The following is a 23,315-nucleotide window of genomic DNA, read 5'->3' on the forward strand; positions in this document are numbered from 1 at the left end:
TTAATTTTCAGTATCTTCGTGGTTTGTTTTTATTTTTGTTTATTGCTTTGTTTTGTAAAATCAGAAAGACATACAATAAAAGAAAGGTTTGCCAGCTGTCAATACTTGTAAAACAATTGGATGAGTGACAATGATGTGCCTTACTGTACAATTTAAGTGATTCAGGTCCTTGCTTTCTGTCCACCTACAGAGAAAAACCCTAAATTCACTGTGCCCAGTGCCATTAGTTTTCACCTTTGCATTTTCTTCAGTCTAGGTTTTTGGAAACATCTTTGTTCTGAACTGAACTGAGACAATATTTTGCTCTCTGCCATAGAATACTTTCTTCAGTTCTTTACAAAGATTTTGATTCATGGGTAGAGGCAGTGTACAAGAACATCATTCTTTCCTTATATGTTACCTCTTCAGGTAAAGGACTGAGCATCTTCTCATTTCAGTATGTTGTATGCAAGAAATACCTTTTATACTTCAAATGTTCTTAAAGTATGGAGAGAAGCTTTGTTCAAAAGTCAAGACATATAGCCTTGCTATGGCTTTGTTAACACTAACAACAACCAAATTTTGTTGCTGTACTACATTTGTTTTGTTTTTTTTTTTTGCTTAGCAGTACATTTCAGTATAAGATACCTATGCAGACACTCAAATGCTTAAGCAAAATCCAGTCTTTAAGGGATTTCTGATTCAGGACTGCACTTGTTTTTTTCAGTTTACAATGAAGTTCAGTTAAATGAATAATGCATACATAGTGGAAGCAAACACAACTGTTGACATTTTTATAGGTAAGCTGGCCTAGCCCCACATTCACCACTTCCTACATACTGTGTTTTGCTCAGGATGTCAGTTTTGTGATTCCACCTTCACATCATGAAATTTCCTTAACACTCAGATTCAACTGTAATTAGTAAATGACAGATACACTGAAATAAATAAAGTTAGTAAAAACACATCTATATTAGGATTTTGTACAGAGGCTATGATCTTAGCCTATAGATAAAATCTGAGAAAAATTCTAAGTGTATTTATCAATCAGTAGTGAGTTGAACATTTAAGGCACAATAAACCAAACATTAGTAAAAAATAAATACATAAATAAATCTGCTTTAAAACTCTTCATCAGTAATATGATAAAAGAGAGGGGAAAGGGAGTTGTGGAAATTCCTGAATTCCCACACTGTATGGTTCTGCAGACAAAATCTCCACTCTCATTAGCTCACCTTTGGCAAGTGATATCTGTCCTGCTGCGTCTGGCACAGTCAAGCAGTGTGTATCCAAACCTAAGAAAGTGTTTTCAGGTCCACTACCAGGGCAGATCTGGCTTTCTGCTGTTTCTTCACAGTCTACTTCTGGCTGCTCATCAGATTGAATCTGCACACAGAAGGTTAAAGGTTGATCACTTTCTTCCGTGGCAGAGCTGTTAACAAAGTCCAGCAGGGACTGCCTCTCAGAATAAACCACTTTGGACATCAAGGAAGATGATGATTCTTGGGAATTGAAAGTGCTTTCAGGAGAGGAAAGAGAACAAGATGCTTCACTCGACAGTGTTGATGTCAAAGACAATTTCTGTTGATCCTGCTTTGCAGAAACAAACACGAAAGGAAAAGAAAAAGAAAAAAAAAGAAAAAAAAAAAAAAAAGAAAAAAAAAGGAAAAAAAAGAAAAAAAAAGTTTTTCCAAGTTATTATTTTTTCTAAGCTCTACACCTTATAGACATGAAACTGAAATGACAGCTAATAAAAAACTAACTATATGGTTGATTATCCAACCAAACAAGCTCAAAGCAAGGCAACCAATCTGTCACAACTTCAGAAATTAAGTCACAAGGAAACTAGAAATAAAACTAAAAAAACTTTTGAAGGCCTAAAAACAAAAGGGCAAGAAAATAATACCAAGTTGAGTGCATTTGTTTGTATCTCATAGTTATTTTCACTCTTTTTTCCATTCACTTTATTTCTCTAATCAAGGGTACAGAAGAAAAACACCAAATTAGGCATTGAACCATAGAATATCAAGCTGTTTTGAAGTGTTCAGTAAATCCATCAGTGCCATAACCACAGATAGACAGCACAAGGAATGTTAAAGCAGAATTGAAATGACCTCAGCAACTAAAAGTATTTTAACCCATCCATGCAAGGGACTAAATATTTGCCAAGAAGGCTGGTAAGTAATGGTGACAAGATAAAAACAGGCAGCCATGGCTCCACAATGGCATAAAAATTGGAATGGTACAAGATTTGTGCTGCTCATTCACCTGCCAAGACTTACATTTGAGGAAGTGAATCTGAAAAGGGATCCAGATTTCACTGGAGATGCATCAAAATTAAGTGCATCTTAGGGTTCTCCATGTTGTACTCATCAACCTGCCTCACAACTAACGAGGGCTCAGAGACAGCTAACTGTCACCTTCAGGAACAAGGCAGTAAATGAGGGAGGGTATAAGTCATGGTTTTGTAATTTTTGCTATTGGTATGCCACATCATACCATCTGTGGAGCGCAGAGGAGAAGAAAACACATCCCAGAGGACCTCACAGTCAGAGAGGGAAATGCGTCATGGAAGTGACTCTCGCTCGCTCTCTCACTGCCTGTCAGCAGCTGTGGGTGTGCTTCCAAGCCGTGGCGCCTTCAGTTTCAAAGTAGGCTTTGTGGTCTTCGGAAAACTCTCTCTCTCTCTTCTTTTATTTGAATTATTAGCCTCAGTTTTAATTACATTGTATTATATTATGTTATCTGGCATCCTGATATCATAATTAGTAAAATAACTTTTCCTCCTTAGATTGTTATGGCTGCTGTGTTTGTTTCCTTGAGCCCAGCTCCCATCTCCCTACCCTTCCCCTTTTCCCTTCCCATTTTTGGGGTGGTCTGGGGGCCCACAGGCCTACTGTTGCCCTGTCATGGACATAGATAGATCGAGATAACTCTATGACAGCATAATAGATGTGTGATTCCACATAAGGAAAAATTAGAGAAGAAAATACGTAGATTCTGTAAGTACTAAAGTAGATGATAACTAAACTGGAAGTGCTGATAATTAGCAAAATGGTGTTGCTAGAAAAACCCACACAAGCTGTAAACGCAGTAAAGGAGCAAGCTTGGAATATCTATCAATAATCCACTGGTAAATTAGAAATAACGTGTACTCATATACAAAATAAACTGAGTGATTTATTATTATTATTATTATTGTTGTTGTTGTTGTTGTTATTGTTATTATTATTATTTATGCTATAAAAGCTTCTGCAATTCAGTGTTGCAGTAATGCATACTACTTCCTTTCTACATTAAGAAATGTGAGATCATTTCCCCGTGTTTCTAATCTAGTAGTCTCATGTAGCTATCAGTCACTTCATCAAATGAGTTGACTGGGACTCACCATTTGTTTGCAGCACTTTCTTCGTTTCTCTAAATTTTCAAAGTTATTCTTCCAGACTGTTATAAACTCTACAGAACTAGATCTTATTTACACCCCCTATTACAATAAGTGCAACTCTGTGTTTTAGTTGCATGTTTTATTTTAAAAAGAAAATCTTCACATACTCATCCTAAAGCAATGGGCAAGAAGGAGTTTTCTTGAACTACACATATGAGTAACAAAAATGCCCTTGTGAACACAGGTGACCTGTTCATCTATCCAAGAGTTCATCCTGAGAAGACAAATTGTTGGATCACAGAATTTCTCAGTTGGAAAAGACCTTAAAGATCATCAAGTCCAAATGTAACCTAATCATACTACCCCTTAGATCCCACTTCTATTTATTTATTTATTTGCATTCTTGCACATAAAAAGAAAGCAATGCTGAAACAAAAACCACCTCAATGAATGGAATTTCTTGTTTCTGTTATATATTTTTTGTTTCAGTTTCATTTTTTGTTAAATAAATTAAAAAACAAAACAAAATGTGAAAGAATAAAGCAGACTATCACAACATATTTCCCTTTTTCAACACACATCGTGCATACATGTTTTTCTTGACATGACAAATGTTACCTAAGAAACAGAGTTATTCCTGTGGATGTTTTGTAATCATACACGTAATAATAAATCTCTTTATGGGAACACCTTCAAAAGCAGATGCCTGAGCTGGCAGATCTTAGGGATTCCACTGCAGATCAGTGTGTCTCCAGACATTTATTTAGAGAAAAAAAATTATCACCACGAAACACCTCAACTGCTATTTTAGAAGTGCTGCAATCTGTTATCTTGATAGAGCTGCTGATTTTTGAGCCATTCACATGCAGAGAAATTAACACAGATGATCAGTTAAGCTTTTGTCCTACAGATGTTCCTTCCTTTGCTTTTTTCTTTCACAATACCCACAAATACTCATAAAACTAGAAAGCTCATGATCACCACTTTTGCTTTTAAAGTTTCAAAGCATTTTTATCAGCAGAAAACCGAACAGCAGCTGAAGTTTCTTTCAGGAAGTACAGCAAACTGTTTACTGCTCTAAAATGTAACAGAATCTGCACCTGGGTTCCAGACTAACAGCTTCCAAGCTGGAGTTGATCTCAAGAAGCTTGGAGGCCCTTCCACTTAAGACATTATAGATTTGATTAAAATGTCCATAGCTCCTAGTTCCAATTTTGCAAAATTCCTTTGACATTTGGAAGCCAGAATTATAACTGGGGAAAAAATAAAAGTCTAAAATAAAAGTCCAGCCTGAGTTTCCAGCATAGATGTTTTTTCCAGTAGCAAACTGAAAAGACTCAAGTTCAGTCTGAGTATCCAAATGAGTTGTACCTTCAGAGCATAGAGCAGACCAGTGGCAAATGGGGCTCTTTCCAGTTTCCATTCCTTGGGGTGAAAATCTGAATGATTTGTTGAGGAGATACTAACATTCATCCATAGGAGTAAGGAGATGGGAAATCAGCAGCTAGACATAGTTACTGGAGAGAAGATGACCTTCAAGAGGAAGGGCTGAGGAAACAGCACCCCTCAAGTACCTGCACTGTTGCCTGTTTCCCACATGTCCCATGCTAAAGCATTGAGGGCAGCTCTCAAGAGGAGCATACAGGAGGAAGACAACCAGAGATCACCTCTGCAGCTACAGGCTGACAAGTAGCAGGAAGCCAGAAAAATAGCAAACTGAGAAATAGCACCTGCTTAAAACTCATCATCTGGAAAAATTCCTGTGTTCATTCTGAGGTGAGCAGACGGGAAAGACATCTACTGTCTCCTGAAGCCGAGCCATTGAAGTATAAATTTCAAGATGCTCCATTATCGGCCTTCAGCCCAAAATAACTCTTGGAGATATATTGTCAAGTTTCCTGTATTCTCCAATATTTATAGCCACTTGGCCACATTTAACTTTCAGTTAATACAGGCAGTAAAGAATCCTATTATATAGAGCATCCTCCAAGTGCCAGGTGGACTGTTTTTCAGTGATTCATGCTGCACAACTGTTTAAGGAGAGGAAGTGAAGACTGGCTTATCTGACAAAAACAGATGGGGCAAATAGATGACAACATGACATAGACCCCAAGCTTTATGTGAGCTATCTAAATATTGCCAGTCAGATCTGTGCATTTATTATTGACTGTGTTCATGCAAGCTTCTCCAGCTCATCTATGTTTTTCAGATTTGCTCTTTCTTTACTGCCCACATAACCACCCAAATCACTGGATATCATTTTAAGGTACCAGTACAAGAACCTCTACCACACCAACAAGGAAGCTACTGCATTTTTTGTTCATACATGAGATGCAATAAGATCATTTGGTATCAAGCATATTACTGAATATGCCTAGATTTAACTTTCAGCTGGAAGAGGGAAAGGCTTGAACTCCAGATTCTTCATTTCAGTTGTATTACCATCCCAGACCAAATTATTCATGTTCTAATATTGAATTAAATAAACCTTGTACCTTGAAGCTCATGTCAGAAGAGATGAGATCACTATTAAGAGCATCAATAGTGTGACAAGAATAACAGGCAAATAGGAGACACACCGGATTACATGAGTGAGGGTTTATGTTACTTTTTGTAATTTGTGTAAAAAAGCTAGGAAGTAGGGAATGTCCTGGACATGTTCCATAACAAAGCACAGATTTTGGGAGTATAATTATTTTCTTTTTTCTAATCTCCTTTTCAGAGGTATAGAGGGAAAGAACTGCCATAATCCCTGTTAGATGACACCTCTTGCCTTTCACCTCTCCTCTTCGCTGCATAAAACATTTTCAAATTCAGCCTTCTAAAAAACATCTCACTCAAAAACTTAAATCTGTTGTATGATGCTACCAGCATTACAAAACAAGAGATTTTGGATTGAATTAAGAAATACAAATATTGTGAAGACTACGTTACAGTAGCATGTTAAAAACCTCATAAAGACACAAAACACTTATGAAGCAGAGTAACACCTTCAATTCCCAAACAAAGCAAATATGCCTTCCTCCAAAAGAGGTATTCTTGCCAGTGTGAGGCAATGCAGGCTACAATACTTGCATGAACCATCACAAGGCAGAAGTGAGAGGAAACAGTGCATCCATACCTCACAGGCACACAGAGAGAAAGTCTCCAGACTAACTGGTAGTCCATCACCTGGAAAATAATTTGTTTCAGCTACAAAGTAAAACCTAATTATGGTAATACTTACCAACTGAGGAGGTGATGACTGGGCCATGTATGGGGAAGGTGGTGTGTCTGTTATTTCTGGGTCATCATGTTCACTTTCACTATAACATTCTGAGGCAGACATGGAAAATGAGCAAATGAAAAGTGTTAAAGCAAACTCATTTCTTCCTCACAGTGCTGTGCTCACCAAAGTTCACAAGGTAGAATGTTGTGGACTATAAGATGGTAGTGTCTCCTATGCTGAAAATTAACCCACCCTTGATAATACCCTGCTGCTTCATAAAAACATTTTCTTCTTTTTTATTATTTTTTATTATTATAGTTGACAACACTAGGTGTCGCTGCTCTAGATAGCTTCACTACTAAGAAGCTAATCTTCTTTCCTTCCTTCTCAGCCTTTAAATGAAATGCTACACCATCTGCGACAGAACTTGTAGAGACCTGTTGCTCATAGCAGATGCTGCCTCTTAATCTCTGTAACCAGTAAATTCTCCTGAAGCTGGCAACAGGTGTTACAGTTTTGGCTATTATTCTGGAAGAATTAGATTGCTTACATGATGCTTTGGAAACCATAAGACACCCTCAAGAGACCTTTGTCACCACCAGGTAACTTGGCATGCTGCATGGCACAGCAGTACAGTTTCAGAGCTAGCCATAAAAGTAGACAGAGTATTTTCAGACTGAACATACTGAAAGTAAAAAAAAAAAACAAAAAAAAAACAAACAAAACAAGCTGACAGAGACCCAGAATCTCTTGAGAGGTGGCAGAGAAGCAGTCATATTATTCAGTTACGTGCGTAGCAGTGGGAGGTATCTTCCAGCACCTCTCAGCTACTTTTTAACAGTGGATTATGTGAAGTACTAATCACTGACAAAACCAGACACACAAGAAGAGGAGGTCACAAAGTTATGCATTCTATTCCCAGGGTCTGTCCATTATCACTGAAAAAGATCACTTCCCTCTGTGAAATCTGCAAGCATGCACCAGCCATTCAGATCTGTAATATTATCCAATCAGATGTAATTGCCTTATCTTCTAATTAAATTAGTGTTGCCATACATGTAATTTTAGGGTTATAATAACCATAGTGTAAGGAGAAAAACATTAAGTTGCGAGAGAGAAACATTTTCCACACTGGAGAGAAGTTTCTAAGATGCTAACAAAATAAAAACTTTCTCTCATACTGCTTGGAAAGTCATAGGATTTTTAACAGCAAGACTGTAGTTCTGTTTACTAAAAGCATGTGCTTTCACATCTTAGCACTGAGAACTGAGAATGGCTACAGTACAGCCCATATCAAACTCTAAGGCTTTGTGAATGATGTATTCTTGAGGAACTCTTGGTAACAGCTGTTTCTGATACACTAAAAAGCATCCTGAAGGGTTGCAGTGTGTGACTCACAGGGGATAATCAAGTTGCTGGTAGCAGAAAAGTGGCTGTAACAGTAGTGCCTCTGCAAGGGCACATCCACACATATGTCAGTGGGTTTCAGAAACCCTCTCATGACAGATCCTGGAGCACCTGTGACAAAATATCTGTGTCATATTTTGTTTTTATTAATATTTTTTTGTCTCTCTTATTTCAAGTTGGGTTTTACAATTCTCAACTCAATACAGTGCAAAAGATCAGGAGGCCCTTTTCAGAGATACCGTGTCTCACCAGTGTTTCTATAGTTCCTCTGTGCTGTGTCAGTGTGGCATTGCTGGGCTCTGTAACCCAGATTTGGCCCATCAAAAACTGTGAAGGACATCATCCGATTAGACACAAAAACTGTCTTTAGAAACATACCTTCTTCGCTCTTTCCATTGGGTGCCTGAGGATCTACAGCCACCCCCAACTTGCTAAGCCACCTGTCTTTGAAAAAGGGAGGATACATTATTAGCAATCTTTACATGCTATTTTGACTATTTTTCCCCTTTCAACATGGATATTCATTAACCCAAAGTCTGAATGTTAGAGTTTCCTTCTATATCTCAGAATTTACTAGGGAAACACCAATGACCGGATCACTAACATTTCCATTCCTTTTAATAACTGTGTAGGATAAAGTTGCCTATAGAAGGAGAAATGCACTGATCATTTCACAGGCCCACCTTGTAATATGTAATAGACTACCAAGAACATTCTTTTTCTATATATGGATTTCTGTCAATCAAATATTACAGCAAGCTGTGTAGTTCTGTTTTACAGCCCCTGTGTTCTTCTCAGACTGGACCTGAAGAGCAGGACTAGTTGCCTGGGATATTTTTTCCTCCTCATGTTGAGGAAAAAAGCACTCCTGATGACCAAAAAGCTGCATTTCTGGAAGCTAAAGAAAAGCAAAATTGTTATTATGCAATATCAGTGACTTACTTATCTTTCAACTAAGGTAATGCAAAAGGCAAAAGAGCCACAGAAGATGAGGTCAGCTGCACATGAAAATAGCTTTTGTGCACTGTGTTTGCTTTTAAGTCATTTGGAACTGCCCACATGTTAAGAAACTAACAATTAAAAAAGCTCAAGTCTTTCAGATTAAAACCTCAAGGCCTAAATAGGGAATGCAAGAAGGGCAGCAACTAGAATTCATAACTTGGAGAAAGTATGGTACTGGATCTTGATTATACTGAAGTACTGGAATACTGAAAAAAAATCTGTTTAGAACAATGGTAATGTAACTGGATTTTTAGACTGTTATATAAACAATAGAGCTGCATAAAAATTTCAAGGGAAAAAAAAGCGCAATCTCTGTAAAATTTGCTCTTCATGTTTGCATTACTATGACAAATAAATGCTGAATTAAAAAGTAAATTACTAAATTAATAAACTCACTGTGTCTTAATAGATATATACACATAGGGAGTTGCAAAAGGTCATGATCTACCAAGTATTTAAGTACACAAGTAACTCAACATACAAGAATGCCTCAGCAGCTTCATTGGAACCACTCACATACATATGTATGTATGGGAATGGAGCCAAGTGAACAGATGTCTTTTAGTCTGTTTTGACATATGCGTGAGTATGCATGTACTTTATGTATTAAATCCATGTATATTATACTTTGCCAAGGAAAACATCATCAGTTACAACAGTGAGGAATTAGGGGTAGTACAGTAGAGTACAAGCTGCTCCAGTGCTAGGATACTTAGCTTTCAGCCACTATAAAATTTACTCTAGAAGTGGAGTTTGAAGAAAATCATTCTGGGGTATAAGAAAGGAGACACCTTTGTAGATCATGTAAGTCTCACTTACATGAGACTAAACATTTCCAAATTGTCATTAAGACACTGACTATTTCCATCTGGGCTCTAAACTAGCTGTTAATGTTCATATGTCCTCCATTAGCTCCACTATTTTTTTCCTCCCCACATCCATCCTTCTCTCTCAGTCCGTCAGTTTCTCTACAGAAGTACTTCTGGCCATTTTCAGTTTTACTCAGCCCACCTTCCTCTCAGCTGTGTTGAGGAACTCTGGTAGGAAATACAGCCATACAGAAATAGAAAGTCATTTCCCCAACTGCAAGCTCTGGGCTTCTCCAAGTGGCAAGAGGAGTAGGCTCTTACATCTATATGTACATGTGTATATGTATACAGTACAGATTAATGAATAGAAATGTGCATTCACTACTGTAGTACAGTTGTTCTTTGTCTCTGTAGTTATTTCAGAAATTCTCACACTTCTCTCAACAGCTTTCCTTTCTGTTGTGCTGAAGAGCTATGAGGTCTCCAGGATGAAGAATCTCACAAAAGTCACCAGCACAGCCAAGATTACAATCTGGCATGATCTATCTGTCTTCCTATTTCAACTACACGGATTTGTATCTGGTTTGGTGTTTTTGCCGTTTAATGAAATAGCACTGTGAACAGACTACATTCTGAAGTAATAAATAAAAAAAAAAAAAAAAAAGATATGAGATGTATACAAATTCGTCCAAACTGGATCAATTGCAAGTGATATCTAATTCTGATAGCTCAATAGTTGTTGAGCTGTTTTTCCTACAGACATTTGTGGAAAGAAAATGTCTAAACTGACATAAAGACTGTAACAAAGTTTGGAAGTGAAGTAATGTTTAACTAAAATTCAAAAACCAATTCTTTATATCCCTCTAACACTCCTTAACTGACATGCTGTTATGAAATCAAGAAAAGATCATCTCTGGGGCAAAGCTTTTCCTCTGCTTTTCTTAATTTTCTTTTCCTCATTTTCCTCTCTTCCCTTGTTTCTTCCAAGGTGATGAACTTGCTAAAAAATCTTTGCACCTCTTTAGTGAAAAGGAATTCCTTCAAATATTTGCATTCTGGTTGAAAAGGTATGCTAATAATGAGATACTGATTTCAGCTCTATTAGTGAACAAGTAGTAATATATTACTTCTATTTAGTGATGGGGAAAAAAACAAACAAAGAAACAAAAAGAACATAGTAATACCCTGAAGAACTTCATCAACAACTATTCAACAGTGACAGAATGAACTTTCAAAGTATTTTCAGATACAAGACAGGATGAAACAGGGCCAGTCACTCTACTCACGTGTTCATTTCCAGAACATTTTCTGCAGCAAAATAAAATGTCTTGATCTGTGGGTGGCTGATCTTAATAGCACTTGAAGGGAAAAAAAAAAAAAAAAAAAAAAAAAAAAAAAAAAAAAAAAAAAGTGATGAAGAAAATTACTTTACATAAGAAAAAGTAGCCAAACAATTTAAAGTATTTAATTTATTCATTCCATGATATTAATCCAGATCAGCCTATACATCCACACAATTATTTCCTTAAAATTCAAGATTATTTTTAGCTCATTTCCTAGGTCACATAGCATTCAATATGAAATGCATGAATAAAAAGGAAGGAATAAGGAATAAAACAAAAGCTTTCATTATGCCACTCCATACTTCTGTTGTGTGTCGATATCTTGAATATATGTATTCCAACTCAAAGATAAACTAAACTTGAGAAAGGTTCAAAACAAGTGCCATTAGATGACCCAAGATCCAAGGTAGATTCTATGTGTGATTAATCAAGCTAAGAATCCACAGCATATAGAACTAATGGTAAAAAGAAGAGGGGTATGATACAGTAACGTCATTCATGGCATACAGTGGGTAAATAGGGACTGGCACTTTGCCGTTTTTTCCATTACAGGTTTTAGGAGTCACCAAAAGAAGCAGTTTCCTATGAATGCTGTTCAATCAGCCTTTATTCAAAGTGGTGAAAATTACCAGAGGTTAATAAATACAGTAACCTACTTCTGACTCAGAAAGCTTCTAATTGGTAAATTGTTTGGAGTATGGAGGAGCATTTTAAGGAATCAGCACTGTAAGTTTTCTCTTTTCCTCTAATCTTTGCTAGGCACCTACATTGGGCCAATTCAGAAGGCAGTATACCAGGTTGGACTGCTTTGGTCTGATCCAGTGTGCTTGTTCTTAAAGCTGCCTTGCAAGGTAAGTGCCAACTCAGAAAAAAAAAAAAGCATTATTACCTTAAATATTGACCAACATATACCTCTTCTACATTGTTCTAACAGTGGTGTAAAATGAAAGAAAAGTCTTCAGCATTTCTTATTTTCTGGCACATTTCCAATGGGGCATGATCTGTTCTGACTACAGATAATGTCCCTTAAGACAACGCTACTTTTGTGCCGTACTCATTTGTAACACCCATTTGACTCAGCATCAGACCATGCTTTAGTTGTATATCCATCAATATGACTTTCTAGAGTCATTTTCCTTGTAAAACACTGTCTCTGGCTCTGAGACTGCATAGTTTTCTTTGTATGTTCCTTGTGACCTGACACTGTCCTGTGGAAGTACACACTGTTTGGCAGGGCCCCAACTGACCAAGCAACCAGGTCAGTCCTCACAACCCTCTACTAACTTACTCTATATAAGAAAGCAACAAATGTATTTCCATCTCAGTCACAGAGAGCCAGCAGCTACAGAAGTGAAGGAAAATGATTTCTCCTGGTGCTGTGTTATGACTCAACCATGTTCCTTCTGACAAAACAAGCTGGAGCTCCTAGTATTCAAGATTGTTGGCCCCTTTCCATGGGGGACTCGTTTAATCTCAGGAACGTATACAGCTCAGCACAGCATGTGACCAGAACAAAAAAGGCTTTGGACAGCAGCAACACTCCTCCAAACTCTTGATGAGTACTCATAAGCAGCTGGAATCAATGCTGCACATGGAGTTTGGAGGGAGTGTTTTCAGTTGCATTCACTGGTAAACAAAGTTTTCGTTCTCTGCACAAACTGAGACTTCAAGTGTAGCCCAAAGCTGTACCACAGCAGTCTAACAAATAGTCTCCACTGAAATGTAAGCATCATTATTTGAATCACTGTTGAACTCCCTACCCAAGAGAAGGCATATAAGATAGATTGTTGTTTATTCAGTGAACAAAGAAAAAGAAAACAACAATAATAGTAATAATAAACTGGCACACTGTTTTACTTTTTAATTGCAGTTTTAGTAGAGCACATCTGCCAGAGAATTTTCAAAAACATATTTATTATATGTGTTGGGTTTTTTTCAGCAACATATTGAACATCTCATTATTTATACAACACAGAAGAGCTCCCCGCAGTTTCACTGTCAGGTGCTACTGAAATACAATACTTTTCATCAATATAAAAAATCATGAACAACTAGTGCTGAGACAAACTTACTGCTTTTTTTTGCACTCCGTTGCTCTGTCCACGCTGAAGTCTGGAAGTCTGATAAAACCTTCTGCTTTTTCAGCCTGCAGTTAATAAACAGAGCCAGATCAACTACCAGGCTCCAATTTATAATGTTATTTAACATGCTTGTTTTTAACTTTTTTTTTTTTTTTTTAGCTTTTTTATACTATAAAAATACATTCTCATCACCATGGGGATACACTAACACTCTATGTTTTATCTGATATTTGAACAAAAGAACTGTTCCTACACCAGCTACCCTTCATGCAAGTCCTGTGTAATAGAAAGCCACCACTCATGTCTGCATGAGAGTGTGAGAATAGGATTTGTTATTCACCTCCAAGTATCAAATAATCTGAAGAAGGAAGAATCTTCAAATCATATAGCAATTCTGAGATAGATCAGCCCACTTCCTGACCACTGGGTATATTTTTTTTTGTTGTTTGTTATTCTTGAGTACTCTTACTTAAGATGTATGATTGTGCTGTAAGTCTAACACAGAATCTAAAGCAGTGAAGGACAAAATCTAGGTTTTGATTAAACCAGGACTAAAAGCAACAGTTAGAGGAACCAAACTCCTTTGCAGCAATCCATAATCACATGATATAGTTCAACAAAGAGACCAACCAAGCATTGTGAACACATGGAAAATGAAGCAGTAACACCTCTGGTGCTTCAGTGGACTCTATTAGAGCAGCATCAGCAGTCCTGAAGCTATTTGTAGGCCTCAAATCCACATTCTTGCTGCCTACAGCTGAAATATCTTCTTTTACTACATCTATCTACATTCACCTAATCAGCCACAAGAGACAAGGACTGCTCCTAAGAGGGACAATTACATAGACAAAATCCTGCTGCATACAGTGACATTAAATGAACAAAACAACAACAACAAAAAATACATTTTAAAAGGCAGAAAACATTCACTCCTAAATCAATTCTTTACTACTCCCGGTCTCTATCCCTGGCCACATTACAATTCTGAAAATGTACACCGAGTTAACAAAGGTAAAAAATACACAACAATTGCAAAGACAGGATAAATAGAGATGACTGACAGCAACTGAAATCAGATTATGCATGAATATGAAAAGACTATAAAAAAGTGTTCATCAAGACAAGACTTTGATTTTTAACTCTTAAAGTATAAACCTCTAGGAAGTTAAATATGGACACAGAATGGGTGTACACTGGGTGGCTTCCCAGTACCTCTGTGTATCTGTTCTTTTAAATTGGGTAAATCACAATATAACAATCATTTGTCTAGTTTACATGTATTAAATATTCATAACAGAGATTTATATTTTACATCTTCACCAGTAAATAGTTTAGTCTGCACCTGGATGCTGCACAGGCATGCATGAGGAGAAGTAGTCCACACACTAGATAAGTACTTCGTACAAGAATTAGAGCATTCAGATTATGTACTGGGCCATTAAATCAGTTGCACTAACAAAATGTGGGGACACATCTTGGGTGCTCCCATTTATGCAGAGATGGGACTTGGTCTTGAATCACTTGCACATTGAACGAGCATCTAATTTAGAAGAACTTAATTTTTTCATGGAAATAGACCTGTTGGCCTTGGTTTCATTTACCAGTATTACTACTGAGAAATCTCCACTCTTATGTAGCATCTAGCATGTTCCAGTGGCAAAAAGTGGATGAGGTTCAGTGCATCACACTTTTACTTTATGTTAATTCTATCCACAATTTGACAGTTATTTATAAGAAAATTTTTGTGTTTCATTTCATGTATGAGAGAAAGAAAGATAACAGCATGAACTGTAGGAACCACTTCTTTTTTTCATTACTTGATTACACCTCAGGTGTGTCATCTTTGTAATAGAAAACAGATGTTTGATGGATATGTAGCTCCATTATTATCAGACAAAGGGAAGGAGAGGAAAAAAAACAGGATATAAGCATTATGGGGTTTTTTACTTTCATGTCATTAGAGTCAGAAAATAAAATTTCTAATAAATATTAGGAAGTCATTTTCTTGATCATCTTAGGGATAAACATAACATTGTAAGACTTCTCTGCACTTTCAGTGTTTTAAAAATTTACTTTTATCTGAAATGTTATCTTTAATGTGATTTTTATGAACTAAAATTGACATGTTTGCTGTCCCGTCAGGATGTTAAAAAGAATATGCTGCTACATGTTGCGATCTTTGCTTTTTACATGTTTGCTTAACATACAAAGCAAAACTTTTTCTGTTCTTTATTGTAAAAAACAAAATTTTTGCAATCAAAACTGCCTTTTCAAATTCTTGGGACAGAAAGATGAAAAAAAAACACTAAAAAAGAGAAAAAATAAAAAATTAATTATATTAATGAAACATAGTGAAGAAACAAAACTTTGCCAACAAAAGAGGCAAACAACATTTTTAGTTGGCTTCTAAATATATCGTAAGCATTTTTATTTATGAGGTTTGGTAAAATATTTAATAGATCTTACTCAATATTTGAAGTGAATGTAAAGATGCATAACATCTTAAAAAATAAATAGTGCTGAAAAGTGAAAATCTGTAATTATTGCAGAACAGTCCTGATCTGCAATTCTAGGTACTCCTGTTGGTTTCATCACAGTGTTTCAGCACTGCCCACAGAAGACCTCGTGGTCATTACAAGAACAGTTCAGTACTCAAGCATATTTGGTCTTTTTTTTTCTCTGCCAAGTGAGACAACCTACAGAGCTGTGAATAATTTGTGTAACATATTGGATCAGACGTCCACAAAGCTCTCAGCACTATCAGCTGACATCAATGGCTTTGTATCATGCATGCGAGCAGTTACTGTGACTCAAAGGAGAAAGGTTCCTGTTTTTAAAGATTGCAATTATACATTTCCTGGCAAAGCTCTGTGAGTGGGGACCAATTTAAATGAAGTGAATGCAGGGAGAAGAAACAAAGGGAAGTAGTGACAGTGGATCACAGCCTGCAACCCTTTGATTTCATATTTATATTTCTTTTCAGTTGTATCCCCATGACAACCATCATTAACACATCCTGCAAAACTGTGTTCAACCTCAATTGGAAAACCAGTCAAGCTATCCTAGAGGTGCATGGTGCAGAGGAGTCTGGGCCTCTGCCACTTTCCAGCCAGCATTATCCAGGTAGCTGCAATAAGCACAAAATCAGACAGGAAAACAGGATTATATTGGCTAAACTTCACCCTTTATCCCTCTTCATATGCAGAAGTACCGATTCCTTCAAGGTTTTCAGTATGAGTCAACAGGAAAGAAGTAAAACTACTGAAGGGTGGACAGGATCACACACCATCCTTTTTAAACCCATTTTCAAGACATATGACTATGGAGAGCAGTGGTGAAAAAGGGGAAGCAAACACTAAAAAAGCAGCTGTCCAAGGAGTCTGGCTTTCCTGAATGCATCCAGAAAGTCTGACTGCTCAAATTCATTTTCTGATGTTTTTCTATATCTCCCTTGTAAAATGAGCCCTTCCCTGTTTTCTGCTACACCATACAGCTTTCCTTGCCCAGACCGTGGGAATATCCACACTGCAAATAAATGACAGTATGGGCTTATCTATCTCATACAACATCTGTGCATCATAAAAAGAGCAAGTTTGTGTGGGAACATGTTTCAGAGCAGCCTGCCCAGCCCTGCTGAGCCTACAGATGCTCTAACATCATGAATCTTAATACCTCAGATAGACACTGAAAAGATTGTTTGAATTTTTCTGTGTGCACTGCTTTCCTTTCAGTAGATGAGGAGGTTGACCCTGGTATTTAATTTCTGACCCTCCTCAGCATTTTATTATTTTTGACTTTTGGGCTGTGGCTTTTTTTTTCTTTCTTTTTTCTTTTTTTCAAGTTAACCTGAAAGAGCTACTGTCAGCAAATGGCACCCAAAGTGTCCTATATTGACTCCTCCACTCTGCCTAATATGGAAGATCCAGAATCAGTGTGAACCGAAGGCAGATTAAGCCCAGGCAACAGAAACTTCGAGAGTTTCAGAAACCTCAAGACAGACTTCACCAAGAACCTGATGTCAGCTGAGGTTACCCACCTGAACCTGCGATAGCACATATTCAGTTAAAAATACCACCCACTCCTTATTTTCTTCAGCTCCATCAGAGAAAAAAAAGGTTAGGTCCAGCACCCTGTTGCTATGCTACAGTTGCCAGTGTCTGGTTGACTGCAGTTTCTGCACAGGCACTAACAAAACACATTCCTGTTTCTCACAGGAATGAAACTGGTCAGGCAGAGCTACGAGCAGTCAGCATAACCCAGTTCACTTGACCTCAACCCCATCCTCCATCGCTGCCTTTTTCTTCAGATTGAGAGGCCCACCATGAGAAGTCTCTAGTGTGTGAAAAGCAGGGATCCTTCTTCAACAAACCCAGGTGTGCTCTGTTGATTGTCCTGCTGTGACCAAGGATTAGCTCCACTGAAGATGAAGGTACTAAAGGCAGGCCAGGTACAGAAGTAAATAGAAATAGCAAACAAACCAGTAAGAATGTCACTATTCTTTTTCCTTCATAAATCTTGAGGGGAAAAATTTTCTAAAAATACAGTGTGTCAAATTTAAATGTAACTCCTGCAGTGGTACTAAGCATAGTTCTAGTCTTATCAATTTAAGCAAGTATATTTTAGCAAAGGACACCTCCCTTACTTTCAGCACCCTACAGTTAACTGTGATTCTGCAAATGTCACCTGAATCTAAATTTATGCATAGGCCGTACTTTAAGTTGTCTTTTAGATTTTTAACATATAATAGTGTGTGAGAGTAAGCAGAAGTTGAAAGCAAGAGATGCTACCAGCTAGCACGCTTCCAAGAGGTAATGTGATAGGTGAGAAGTCTGAAGTACTTTGTAGCTGCATGAGCTTTTCAGAGTGAACATGGCTGCTTGGAATGAGGCTGCCACCTGCTCTTCAGCCTTCTTTATTTTGGAGCAGTCAGTAAAAAACAGGGGAGGAGATATGGACTAAAACAATGAGTTCATCTAAGTGTCAAATGCAGCCTTGGAGCTGGGGTCTGCACAACCCTGGCTTCCCTGTATCCTGAGAGGAATTTACTAAAATAAAAGGGAGAACTTTGCACTGATCTCTATTCACCTTTCTCCTCCAGAATGGAACATTTGCCATATATTGCTTCATTATTTTGTTTATTCCCATCTTGATTACTCCTTAGAAATATTTCTTTCCAGCCCAGCACTTTCCACATCTAACATGCCCACCCGCCAGCCAGCTCACCTTTCTGTTACCATTGCACTTGGTGTTGAAAGGAAGCTCAATCAGACTGCCAAACACCACAAAAATAATTAATTAATAAATAAATAAACAAAACAACCCACAACCAGTAGAGTTGCTTTAACTTTACCACCCAAAACATTATTTCATGTCAATTTTAAATGTTCATTATATTATTTTTTAATGTCTGTTAAAATTTTTATCACAATAAAGTTGCAACTAAAGGGAAAATAGGAAATACTCTTCATCAGAGAAAAGATACTTTTTTCCCTCTTTTACTTGTACCTTGAATGAGATATGTAGAGAGATGGGGATTATTGCTATAGGAATAAACTTGTGGAAAAATCCATACAGTGTTTAACTTGTTAAAACACCCTAGGGTTAATAATGCTGGTTTCTTTAATCTTTCATCCCTTGCAAAATCAGGGATATCCTCATTTCCAGAGCAGCCTTTTTGTATTTAGGAAATCTGAAGGCTGTTCATAATCCTGTTCTGAATCTTTTCATTTTCAACCAGTGATGTGAGAATCTGGCTAATGTTCTGAACACTTCAGTTCTGGGCTCTGCCGGCCCATACTTAGAATACTATAGGAGCTTTTTTAGAAATAACAGTGCAAGAAAATGAAATAAATAACAATATCTGAATCTTCCAAGGGCACATAACACACCATATCTGCTCAAGCAAGCTGAGCTGTAGCGAACAACCAGGAATCAAGTCAGCTAATCCCTAGGACCCACTGGATCTTTCACTCAGCCATAACTTTGCATTGAAAAATCATCTGAAACCCATGTGAAACACACCTGCAGAGTACCCTGAGTACTGCAGCCAGGTGCAGAACACAGCCATCTACAGAGGGGAATCCAGAGTTACTCTGGAGTGACCTTTCTCCCTTTTAGTTTTTAATTCCTAGTTTATTTGATTGATTACATAAATTCAGGGCCTATTGTTCTTTGGCTCAGACTATTTCCCACTCACACTGTAAATGGAGTAGGCTGTTCAGGTTGTGTTAGCTGGAAGAGAAATTAAATCTATGCAAGCTGTCCTGAGGAAAGCTCATTCCTTGAATAAAAAGCTGGATCTTTAGTTCAAAATACTCTTTCTTCTTATACATTTGAATTTTAGCACCGACTCTTTAAAGCAGGACATTAAAAATCAGCTGAATATGAGAGCCTTTAATCACAATGTTCTGGGTGAGACGTCAGATGAGATGTAAAGTCACTACAGAGTGCCAGTGCAAATACCTGCAACCCTACCAACTCAAACAGAGAAACAAACAAACAAAAGCAATAGAAAATAAAAAAAGACAAGCAAAAAAATATAACAACAAATAGATAAATGAATCTCAGCATGGAAGTAGATGTAGAAAGAAGCAGGAGACAGACTTCTGAAAATCAAGCTAGTTAAAAGTCAGGAAACATTCCCACTTTCAGTTTTGGTAGCAAGTGTCTACAAACTACATGACCCAGAAAAACCTTTCCAGATTCAAATGCCAGCAGTGCCTGCAAAGATCAGTTCTTCAAAGGGCAGAGCAAGCTGCAAATTAACATCTCTCAAGTACTCACTGTACTAGAAAACATAGTTTTCTGAATGTTTCACATCTATATAGACACTTCCTCTATGTCTGGCCTGAGAAACAAAGTAATTAAACTGTGACCCCAACACCCCTAATCTTGGTCCCAGCAGATACCTCTCATCCATCCCTAGAGGTGATTAGATATGGTACTCACCAGCTGACTGCTGTACCAATACAGCGATGACTCCTTCAGCACACACCAGAACTTTTTCCATTTGTTGCCAATGAAAGCTCCCTTTTCCTTCTTTTTGTAGAGCCATCCTTGGCAATCAGCTTGCCCCAGTTCTTTACATGATATCCTCCGTCTACTCATTATAAAGAACCCTGTGCCGGTAAAAATGTAGCAGTACGTTTTTTAAAAGTAAATAACCAGGAAAAATGCTGCCGGTAGTTAAAGATACCAGCCTTATTTAGTGATCCAAGTCATCCAAGCATATCTTAAAATATACTTAGAAGTCGTTCTGTTTTGTAACAGCCGTGACAGTAACACACATGCATTTGAAAACGCATTCTGATGTGCATTAAAAAAAATAGTAAGCCATAGATAACGCAGATACTAATTAATGTTAAGGCAACAATATACAAGTTTTTGTAAATTATATATATACCCCTTAATCCCTTTAAGAGAAACATGCATGCATTCCTCTTCATGCAGCTGTGCTGAAAAGCAATACATCTATTTAAGTCAGCAGAGAAAACTATTATGCCAAGTACATGAAAACCGCTGGTGTGTGTGCATGCATCTGCCAGATTCTACCTCATCTATTTCCAGCTTTGAATCAATTAACATACCGTAAGGATTTTGTCCAAAAAACCAGCATGTTGTCATTTCTTTTTTTTATTTTTCTTTCCCAGATTTGGTTCAAGAAACAGTAGAGTTAAAAAGCAGCCTTCTACCAGCCGAGAAGCAGTATAAAATCCTCACCCTCCCAAGATCAAGACATACTAAGAAAATAACAAAAGAGGAAGAGAATAGAAAAAAAAAAATCTCTAATTACCTTGACTTTTCTTTTTTGCCTTCTGACGCAAGGGAACCTGTAAGAAATGCAGGAAGGAAAGAAAAGAGGAAATATCAGATTGTGTTGCAACATTTGTCTAGAAAGGGGAGGGGGATACTAGAGAAGGACGTGGTGGTGATGCTGGTGGTGTGTGCAGGATGGAAATACATAACTCACTTGCTGCTGAGGGGATGTTAGTAGCTGAAGCAGAAAACGTGTTAATTAGAATTGATGTATGCGTAGTTGAGCAAGAGCAAATGTAACTCTATCATACGTGTGTCTGTCTGCTAGTGCTTCCTGCTTCACACCCACAGGCAGCTTCTTTTCTATGTTCTTGACTGAATTGTATTCTATGTAAAGTTATAAAATAAAAGTTAGGAGTCCAGAATTTTAATGCTACCATGAGGGGCATTTACAAATATGCACTGATAAAAAATACATGACCAGACTTTGATTGTCCTTTAGCACATTCTAAGCACTCCTGAAAAAGAAAATAAATTTTTACTCCTCTTTATTTTGTCATTTTTTTTATTTTTAGTACAAAGACTTTATTTCTCTTACATGAGTAAGAGTTTAATAATATTGCAAAAAGAAAAGTAAATAAATCACACAAATTTGGCAGATTATCCAAAACATAATGCATAAATACACCAGGTTCTTGCCACACTATATATGAAAACCTTACTCACTGCAAAAATAACATAATCTAATTACATTTACTCCTTTGCAGTGTACATATTTCATCCTATGTAAACAAACAGAAAAATGAAATTAAAACAGGAGATGAGAGACCAAGAAAGAGGTCATCAGAAATCTAGGATCTGGGTTTTAGAGCAAATCCTCCATCAGCAGGCTGGTTGACTAAGGACAAAGCACTTCACTTCTCTTGATCTCAACCTTTCCATCTCCAGCATGGGAACAAAAACTTTCACCCTGTTTATTTTTTCAGAAAGGTTTTGAAACGTCCAGATGATAAACACTAGGTAAGGTGATGCATGGTTTAATATGCTCAGCCACAATGTTGCTATGCAAAGCTGGTAACTACCTGATCCGCTGCAGAGCTACGCTAGGAACATTCCTAATGCAGTCTCCCAAAGCTAACAAGCAGCCTTAGAGCAAACAAAAGCCTTTTTCACGTTATTCTTGAAGGATTTGATAGCTCTTCTCACAGCTGAATTAAAAAATGAGTAAAGGTACAACATCAGAAAAAATATCAAAAGAAACCACTGGTATCAGTACTTACAGGAGCTGGATTGTCCTCTAACCAGTTATCCTTGCAGTATATATCAGAGAGCAGAACTGCATATTGCAAAGTTCTGTGCTTATATGGTGCTTATTTGGGATGACCTGAGGCTTAACCAAGAATTAATAATCTCAGACTCCTGTTTAATCATCATGTATTCTTCTCCCAGCTTGCCTATTTTTTTCTTAATTCTACCATGATCTCTCAGTCTCTCCAACTTCTCCATGACAACAAAGAAAAGCAGCGAGAAAACACATCAATTGTATTGGAACCTCCATTATTTTCCCATCCTTCAAGGGCCAACTTTCATATTTTCAATTTAAAAAAAGTAATGTTTTATTTTAGGGCCCGTGTAAATAGCACATCCTCAGTGAATCAATAGATCATGCAGTCACACTAATCACTAATTCCTTTAGTTTGACCAAAGTGGCTTTAAGGAAAGCAAATAAGAATTAGTTATCTTTAAGCAAAAGCTATGAAACAGAGGGATATTACACCTTTGCAAACATACTACAGAGGGGTCACTTCATCTTTAACCAACATAAAATTGTAAAATGATAAGAGAAAACCTGACACAGGATGTGGCTTTCTGTAAGCAACTGAGGAAGAAGTAGGTCTTTCCACTAGCTTTATTGATGATCTAACATGGCATAGCATGGCTTATGGATCATTCATAAAGAGAAGGTTAACATCCGTATTACCTAAATCTCTTAATTTCTGCTAGGGGCTGCATTATATATTGGCTGAGGTGGAAAATGATTACCCAGTAAGAGATAGGAGTAGCAAAATAAAATAATTATCACATCCATTGCATTTATTATTCAGTGGTGATGATTGTTTCCTCCTGGCTGTTGACAGGGGTGATAGATCTCCATCTCCTTATATTTCAGTAGAAGAGCTGGGAGACAGAGTAAGGGCTGTTTCTCAAGACAGCATTACATTTAGTTTGCCTGTATAAGATCAGTGACAAATCCATAATAAAATCATTGTTCAGTGACATTTCATGAATTAAGTTCAATTTATCCTGTTCTTCACAGGATTCCTGAAAGAAAACATAATTTTTTAA

General features: G+C 37.2%; 1 protein-coding gene across 11 annotated transcripts in view; it reads right to left on the reverse strand.

The window, feature by feature from the left end:
• The window catches only part of IPCEF1 (interaction protein for cytohesin exchange factors 1), a 59,440-nt gene that overhangs the window by 12,998 nt on the left and 23,127 nt on the right, over positions 1-23,315 (reverse strand). For 3 of the 11 annotated variants that reach the window (XM_015858203.3, XM_015858209.3, XM_015858213.3), the window contains exons 3-9: positions 21,007-21,043; positions 20,163-20,332; positions 13,206-13,279; positions 11,077-11,148; positions 8,358-8,419; positions 6,591-6,679; positions 1,215-1,572 (exon numbers count right to left, since the gene is read on the reverse strand). In XM_015858203.3, the coding sequence (XP_015713689.2) occupies positions 1,215-1,572; positions 6,591-6,679; positions 8,358-8,419; positions 11,077-11,148; positions 13,206-13,279; positions 20,163-20,332; positions 21,007-21,043 (862 nt within the window). Of the gene's footprint in view, positions 1-1,214; positions 1,573-6,590; positions 6,680-8,357; positions 8,420-11,076; positions 11,149-13,205; positions 13,280-20,162; positions 20,333-20,800; positions 20,936-21,006; positions 21,044-21,183; positions 21,337-22,249; positions 22,482-23,315 lie in introns of those variants that run through there. The other 8 variants (XM_085541525.1, XM_085541524.1, XM_085541528.1 and 5 more) reach the window with 7 other exon arrangements.

Source organism: Coturnix japonica, chromosome 3 (assembly GCF_054131305.1).
Source record: "Coturnix japonica strain WE chromosome 3, WE-NBRP24, whole genome shotgun sequence".
Lineage (NCBI taxonomy): Eukaryota > Metazoa > Chordata > Aves > Galliformes > Phasianidae > Coturnix > Coturnix japonica.